The following is a 7804-nucleotide window of genomic DNA, read 5'->3' on the forward strand; positions in this document are numbered from 1 at the left end:
ATGTATTTCGAACTCGGTTTGTAAAACTCTTTGTTGTTATCGTATGTCACTCTTGTATATTTTCAAATATTGGTTGTGCTTGTACCATCTGCGCCCGCCTTCGCGCGGGACTACTTGTGTTGTTTCAATCAGACCGTGGGTTGAGAAAGGATCGTCAAATTAAGCCGTTAAGTTAATGTGCCCGATTTGTTCAAATAACGGCCATTACGTTTAATTAGAATTTTAATTTGTCGGTTCTGTCACAGTCCAGGGCTGATTTGCCTGACGACAATACCAGGAAAAGAAATTCAAACAGCTAGTGGTGGCTAAAAAACGTAGCTGGGATGCTGAATCTTGCGAGGAGAGCTTAGAGATCTTCAGAGATGGGAACTCTGACTTGGCCTGCATGCACCGACACATGAAAGCGAGAGCTCAAATTCCCTGCTGTTCTTGAGCTATCGTGATCATCATGAGACTGAGATGCAATCACCGGCAATAACCAATGGTTAGCCGACAGGATTAAACTAATTAATATGCGTGCGTGCGTAAAGCCACCGTCGATCTGCAATATTTTAGTTCTAGCCGTCCTGCGCCCCGGTTCCTGCACCACCGGCCCGCATGTTCCTCGAAACGGCGGAGTACTTCTGCATCCAAGGTTCCAAACCAGTGGGCCTTTGCCATTCAGAACCCGCCCGGGCGCCCACACGGCTGCCTTTGCTGTTCTGCCTGCTTGGAGTAGATCGAGCTGGTGGTTTTCAGAGTTCAGGAATCAGGAGGAAGAGAATGGCGCCTGCCCTTCGCTTCACATGCCTGTACCGCAACCGCAATCTAGCAAGACGAGTGAGAGCCATGTGGATCGTCACATGACAGATGCCTCAGGCAGTCAGGCATTGTAGTCTAGCAGAGCAGGACATGGTTCGCTGCCGCCTGCCGCTGCCGGTTCTTGTAACCAACAGAGCACCAGTGATCGTGTTGCAAGCCTGCAACTTGTAATTCTGGCTGGGAAGATGGCTCAGCAACAAGAAATTAACTGGTGAAGGCAGTATCAGGCTTCTAACTTGTTCAGATTTGCCCAATACACACGCAAATTTTGGAGAACATCGACTGAAGATGGCTTGGTTCAGGCTTCAGAGTTCCAGACTTCAGAAATACTTTTGTACTATTACTTTCGAGCTGCAATTACTTCTGCTGGGCTATGTGGGCCAATCCAGATTGCTGCATCTTGCAGAAATGGCCCATATAGGCGGCCGGCTTTTCCATCTGGAACCGGGCCTCTTTCGGAAAATAGGGAAGTAGGGAGCCCGGAAAGCGCAGTGCCAGCCTGCCGCTGCTCGTCGTCGTCGTCGACTCGTCGCGGTGGTGCTGGTGCTTGCGGCAGCAAGTCCAGGCCATACGTTGGTAGGGGGAGATCACAGCGGGAGGCGAGACGAATGATGGATCGATCTCTCTCCGTGGCGGCGGCCGTCGCCGCTGTGGCGCTCCTCTGCTTCTCCGGCCTCTGCCACGGTGAGCGGCTCGGGGCGCGGGAGTGCGAGGACCTGGGCTTCACTGGCCTCGCCCTCTGCTCCGACTGCAACGCCCTCTCCGAGTTCGTCAAGGACCAAGGTACGGCCGAGTCGTCCTCTGCCCTGCGCCTGCTTTTTATGCGCTTCCTCTTGAGATTTGCGATCTGAACCGGGAAGGCGTAAGAGTGATTGGGGAGCTATTCCGATGTGAATTTATCCCAGTTTCGCATATTGGGAGTGTCAAATCTACTGTAGTGATCGGGATCTGCGTTGCTTGCAGCCAGGAGCGCTAATCCAGGGAGACTTAATTAGAATTTAGGTTTAGGACGGCAAGATAGGACTGTGATTTTAGACCAATGGCACTTCAATTAGAAACCTGAAAGCAGGAGAAGGTATTATTATGTGTACATGCGAGATATCCACATGATCATTAGTTCATTGAATCTGAGGATAAATTTACTTAAGCCTGCAACTGGTTATAAAACTAACTGGAGAAATCATTCATGTCCTAATTGGACTGGAAAAACCTGAAACTTGCCCTTAGCTCAGCATTTGTAGCTCAGTGTGGTATTTGGTAAGGAAGCCTCACTGTTTGGGTCTGCTCTTTTGATTGGTCTCTCTAGGAGCATTTGCTCCGGTGTTACTCAGATAACGGTGAACCATAATTTACTTTCTACAAAAGACTGCCTATTTTTTATCATATTTTCCTTAAACTAGCTGGACTTGAAAGAACATTCATTTTGCCAACACAACCCTTAATTTGAAGGGTTATACTTTATCAAGTTTGTCCATTGCTTCCATGGATGAAATCTGTTGTTCAGTTGAGGATTACGTCACCGTACACTGGAAAAGCTATAAAGGGTGGATTTCTTCCTTCACATGTGTTATGCCATATGACTGTTTCCAATCTGAATAGCATTTCGTTTGTCTGCAGAGCTAGTGGAGGATTGCCGTAAATGTTGCACTGAGGATTCAGATGATTCAATCAGCAAGGTATAAACTATGGATTCCATAAATCTCTGTAAGGAAGGCAATCGTTTTACTTTTAGTCTGCTATGGTGGCCTTTCTTAGTCTTGGATTTATAGTTCTCTTTGTGCATAATTTCTTACAGTTGTTTCACTGTAAGGAACAGCTGTTTTACAAAGTCTGCTATGGTGGCCTTTCTAAGTCTTTGGATCTATAGTTCTCTTTGTGCTTAATTTCTTACAGTTGACTTATGTGAATAACAGTAAGATCTTATAGGATGACTAATTATGTATCATTTTTTAAAAAGGGCTATATCTATATATGCTAGAACATGAGACATATCAAGGCAACTTGAAGGTTAGAGGTCCTGAATGGCTGTTAAACATGACTTCATAGATGTTTTTAGGATGAGCGTGAGTGTTAGAAGTTCCATAAGTACTAGTTCTTTATTTCCATAAGTACTAGTTCTTCATTTCCCCTGACATAGTTTCTAACTGGTGTTTGCTATTGCCAGCTCACATTCTCTGGTGCAATTATTGAGGTGTGCATGAGAAAGCTGGTGTTTTATCCAGAAGTTGTTGGCTTCCTCGAAGAGGATAAAGATGACTTCCCTTATGTGGAAGCCCGTTATTTGTATGGTTCTCCACCAAAGCTCATAATGCTTGATGACAAGGGAGAACAAAAGGAGACCATAAGGCAAGTTCCACTTAACTAAAGACTAAACCTCTAGTTATCTGGTAAAGTGATGAAGATTCTTGGATTTTTCTTACAAATGCTACGATAACTGTCTGATTGGACTTTTTTTAACTGTCTGACTGGAGTTTTTTTTTTTTTGAAACTGTCTGACTGGACTATTTTATCACTGTCTTAAATCCTACACATTGACAGTTATATGTTGTCTTCTTCCCATCATCCTTGTTCACAATCATGTCATCTGATGGCTGATACAATAGGCCACTTGATTTGAATATATAAATTTGTGGACAGAAAAATGCTTACTTTACTGGTATTTGAGTGCTTTGTGGAGCTGTTGTAGTATGCTAAGGTCATTGTTAACGTAGCCTAAATTTCCCCTCATCACACCATTCACCCAAAGATGATAGATGTTTTCTATTGTATTGATTAATTTGGCATATTTGTTCATGTGTACCCAGCATACTTAATGTATGGTAGAAACATCGTATTTGTTCATTGGTTCATTTACTAGAAATCTAAGACTGAACTGAAATTTGCAGGATCGACAACTGGAAGCGGGAGCACATTCGGCAGTTTCTCAAGGAGAAAGTGAAGCTGGTGAAATCAGACAGCTGAGTTCCTGCCATAAATGCCTGAAAATTTCCATGTTGACGTTTCAGTAACCCTATGGAATTTGGTACTTTGCAACCAAAAGCAGCTGATATGAGATGTGCATCAAATTCTGTGTGACACCTGTACACCTCAAATGTTTGTACAAGAAACTTCTGTATCCTGTTCCAATTATAGTCTGGTAGCTGGGCAACTGGCACCGTGATTCATGAGAATTAGTTGATCTAGTACTACTTGTTTCCCGGAGCTATATAACTCAATGAAGAGGGTAAAAGAATCCAAAAATTCTTTGGGCATATGCATTTTCACATTTTGTCCCATGACCTCTTCCTCGCTTTTAATAGAAAAGGTGCGCACAATCTCATGCCCAAACTGAACCATTTCAGAACAGTCTGCACATGGAATCTATTGTTTCCAATTTGAATAGTGTTTGGTTTCCAATCTGAGCTGTTTCAGGAACCGCTGGACTCGTATAACATTTTAAACTGTCTGCACCATGGAAATTGTGAGCCATCATCACAAATCTGTGAATGGTACAAGCATAAACTGTCTGAAACAGAGTAGAGAAGTGCCCCTACGTTTTCGATTCCGCTCGTCTGAGAAGAGAAGCGCTTACGTTTTCGATTCTACTCGTCTGAACTGGTGGGCGGTCATTGCTTGTTCTTTATTTGCAATAGAAATGTGTGAGGTTACATGTTTTGCAGTTGTAAAAAGGCCTTGTTCTCGTATGTACAGTTGAGCTTTTACGAGGGGTGTTCTCGCTACATCATGACCTACACCGCCTACATTTTCAGGAGAGCAACCAAATGCCTTGCAGTGGCTCCAAGCAACCGGAAGCGTTACTTTGCAAGCTCCCATCTTGGTTACTTGGTAGCCTGGTGCCAAGATGGTGTTTCAGTTGGCATGTCTGGTGTTCTTCAAGGGTTCAGCTAAGTCCCTATACCTGTAGAGAGAACCAGAACAAGAAGTTAGACAGCCTTCTTTCTGGGATATATTGCCCATGTATGTCTACAAATAAACAGTAACATGCATCTTCATGTACAGCAGAAAGCAGTGACTGTTTGAATGGAACCAGAGGTGTTCAATCGAGCAACACTGGATTTAAGTGAATATTACCTAAGGAATATTTGAAGGCTGTTTTTACCAAGGGTTACAGGTAAAACTCAGAAAAAATTTCATGCAAATAGATCTAAATGATACAATAATGCTAAAGGTAACTTGATAAATACAATGCAGTTCCTGCTTTCTCTGATTTGTATTTTGGAACATTTTCTTATGATGTATATAACATGGCTTCATGTAGCATGGAATAATATGGCTCACATTTCAGAGAAGCAAATGTTCATATACCCACTACCCTAAGTCATAAAAGCCCAAGTTCAAAAGTCCAGCAGCTTTTACCAGATTTGGAACAGGTTAGTCATAAATTTCTCTTGTATCTGGGAAAGGAAGTATACCTGTCTTCGTCTGCGGTGTTGCAAAGCATAGCAAGAACGGGCTATCACATAACAGGGAAGAAAGAATCCTGCAAACTGAAGAGTTGCCTGAAATAATGAAAAGATTTAATGCCCTGCATAAATAGTGTACATGGAAAATGAAAATCCAATCCCACTATGGACTGAGCAAGGAATGCAGAAGTGGATTGTGATCAGTTCAGAGCAAATCAAGTTGACTCGGACTTCCCACAAATGATTAATCAAATGTCGTGCAGGGTCCCTTGCTAATGAAATTGATCTCGAGTATTTGCTATACTCAGTAGTGCAATTTATGTCAAGTATAATGCTGCATAGCTATCAATTAGTTTTCAGCATTATACTACAATAGAACAGATCCCATAATCTTAGCAGGCCATGTTAATAGCAAATACATCACTACAATACTCCAAAAGAAGCTGACCAAACCATCTTAACAGGACATGTTAATATCAAATGTGATAATGAGATGGTCTGTCGAACTCACACTGAACAGCACTGTTGCATCTTGTAGCATGCTAACATCCCTCACAATGACAATTACATGGCGCACAAGCAGAAGGAACATCAACTGCAATAAAGTCGATATTAGATTCCATCTTCCACAACAACTAAGAAAAAAAGTTTATGAATAAAGGCTTCTTTGACGTACAATTAAAGCAATGGTTCGGCAGCATGTAACACCACTAGAACTTGCGGATACACAATCCTCAAATTCAGCTTGCAGCAGCTGCTGCTCTGCGATGGCAATGGCTAAAAAATGAGAATCATCATGAGTATCGATTCTTCCAACCCAGTTTTGCCTGTTAATATAAAAGCCGTGGATTCAGAATAACCACAATGATATCCAGAAACTGGAGTGCAAACATCTGCTCCTCTATTGAAAAATTGGGGGGGGGCATTTTCTTTTTATTTTGAAAGCATTGATTCGCGCAAATTGATCAAAGAATAAAGAATTGTTGTATCCCATGAGTACCTAAGATCCATGTCCATTTCATCTGAACAACATTTGGGTGGAGGGAGGACATAATTTGGTGAGTAGACCTGCAGGCAGATTAAAAGAACAAATATGAAAACTTCTTCAGAAATTACAGTAAAAATAAGAAACATATAATTTCCCCCCATTTTCTTTGTTTCTTCTGCAAAGCAGATGCCCTGAAATTGGATTGCTCATAAACATACTAGATATACTCATCTACACCTAACAAAATCAAGTAGCAGATGAACTGAAAAGTCTGCAAAGGTCAAAGTCGCATGGCATTATCTAGAAATGATATGCTACATGGCATTTTTTTTTGTTGAGAAGGGAAGTTTTGCTACACGGCGCAAACAGAAAAGAAAAATGGAAAGTTTGGTCTTGTAACAGAATAACAGATACACTCACCTGGTTGCAGATTTCGCATGTAATATTCCCCTTCTTGTTGCACCATCTCTGTATGCATTTCCTGTGGGCGAACTGCATACAACCAACAACAGTAGGTTAACATACCATTAGCATTTCCTTCAACAGGTACACCTATGTCACGTGTAGAACAACATCAAGGAGAAAAAAGCTTATTGGACAGCTGAAAATGGGGCCTATCTATATTAGGATAAGGATGATCTAGAGATTGACAATTTGGATGAGGAGAGAATAACAATGTTTCCAACAACAAAAAACGCTCTCTCTAGAATTCATTCAATCATGAGGATACTGTTTAGACAACCTAAACATTGGCAGAGCATCTTGCAAATACGAAGGCCAAATGAACTGATGAAATACTGTAACATAACACTGTTTAACTTTGGTTGACGCGATAAAACAAATAGAACTTCGGTGCTCCTAGAGTGCAGCCAACCCTAGAGCTATCAGAGATGTCCACAATAAAGAACACTAAGATAATTCAATAAACAAGGAAGCAGGATGAGCATAGCATCAAGCCATCAACATAAACAAAATAAATTTTCCAAATAAAAACGTAGTGACCAGAAGGAATGGTAAATAAAATAGCAGAAATTTCATCTTAAAATCTACCCAGCTCCATGAAGAATCTACAGTCACCATAATTTTACTTCTAAATTACCAACCACCACTACTCTTTAACTCACCTCGGTTCCTCGACATCCAGGCAAAAGAAGGGAAACTTGCAAAGAGGGAGAGATAAACAGAGCAGAAGGCTCACCTTGAGCGTGCCAGTGCAGGCGCAGGGTGAGTCCATGGCGTCCTCCTCGCCCTCCTCCTGGCATATCCGGCACTCAATCACCCCCTTGCCGTCCACCCCCACGCCGACCTCCACCTCTACGTGGCCTTCGCCGCCGGAGCAGCCACCGCCGGCAACCTTCTCGGTGCGCGCCATCTCCCCCAGGAAGCTTTTCTTGGAGCAGGTGGTGAGTCTGAGAACGAGCCAAAAGGCGGGGCCTTAGCTCCGGGGAGACCAACAACTCCAAGAACAAGAAGAGGGAAGAGGGGAGAAGAAATATATTAAAATGAGATGGCCTTTCCCCTTTTTTATTATAACTAGTATTACAAGCTATTTTACCAATTCTGCAGTTCTTTCTGCTCCATGCTTTGCAGTTCGTTTGTTTATTTATGGGGT

At 42.4% G+C, this 7804-nt stretch overlaps 2 protein-coding genes across 4 annotated transcripts; one reads left to right on the plus strand and one right to left on the minus strand.

Moving 5' to 3' along the window:
* Positions 1-1253: 1253 nt before the first annotated feature.
* On the plus strand, positions 1254-4064 carry LOC120672441 (selenoprotein F-like). The gene is made up of 4 exons (XM_039952838.1): positions 1254-1584; positions 2419-2477; positions 2966-3147; positions 3687-4064. The coding sequence occupies exons 1-4, from the start codon at positions 1410-1412 to the stop codon at positions 3760-3762; spliced, it is 492 nt and encodes a 163-aa protein (XP_039808772.1). The 5' UTR covers positions 1254-1409; the 3' UTR covers positions 3763-4064.
* A 332-nt stretch (positions 4065-4396) lies between these two features.
* On the minus strand, positions 4397-7804 carry LOC120672438. 3 transcript variants are annotated; one of them, XM_039952835.1, is made up of 8 exons: positions 7748-7804; positions 7391-7601; positions 6613-6684; positions 6205-6272; positions 5881-6031; positions 5716-5799; positions 5214-5300; positions 4397-4699 (listed from the first exon to the last, which is right to left on the minus strand). In XM_039952835.1, exons 2-8 carry the CDS (start codon positions 7562-7564, stop codon positions 4694-4696), a joined length of 642 nt encoding a protein of 213 aa, XP_039808769.1. In that variant the 5' UTR covers positions 7565-7601; positions 7748-7804; the 3' UTR covers positions 4397-4693. The 3 variants fall into 3 exon arrangements, with proteins under 3 accessions (XP_039808769.1, XP_039808770.1, XP_039808768.1); XM_039952836.1 differs by lacking the exon at positions 7748-7804 and having other exon boundaries at positions 5214-5326; XM_039952834.1 differs by lacking the exon at positions 4397-4699 and having other exon boundaries at positions 4706-5300; positions 7391-7748.

This window comes from Panicum virgatum, chromosome 5N, assembly GCF_016808335.1.
Source record: "Panicum virgatum strain AP13 chromosome 5N, P.virgatum_v5, whole genome shotgun sequence".
In the NCBI taxonomy this organism is placed as follows: domain Eukaryota; kingdom Viridiplantae; phylum Streptophyta; class Magnoliopsida; order Poales; family Poaceae; genus Panicum; species Panicum virgatum.

What these genes read in the sequence shown, in the direction of transcription:
- LOC120672441 (XM_039952838.1), top strand. Translation starts at nt 1,410, where the DNA reads ATGATGGATCGATCTCTCTCCGTGGCGGCGGCCGTCGCCGCTGTGGCG. An exon ending in CAGATGATTCAATCAGCAAG is followed by an intron (nt 2,478 to 2,965) that starts GTATAAACTATG and finishes TGCTATTGCCAG; the next exon opens with CTCACATTCTCTGGTGCAAT. An exon ending in GAACAAAAGGAGACCATAAG is followed by an intron (nt 3,148 to 3,686) that starts GCAAGTTCCACT and finishes TGAAATTTGCAG; the next exon opens with GATCGACAACTGGAAGCGGG.
- LOC120672438 (XM_039952834.1), bottom strand. Translation starts at nt 7,564, where the DNA reads ATGGCGCGCACCGAGAAGGTTGCCGGCGGTGGCTGCTCCGGCGGCGAA. An exon ending in CCTGCACTGGCACGCTCAAG is followed by an intron (nt 6,685 to 7,390) that starts GTGAGCCTTCTG and finishes GGTTGTATGCAG; the next exon opens with TTCGCCCACAGGAAATGCAT. An exon ending in GAAATGGACATGGATCTTAG is followed by an intron (nt 6,032 to 6,204) that starts GTACTCATGGGA and finishes TTATATTAACAG; the next exon opens with GCAAAACTGGGTTGGAAGAA.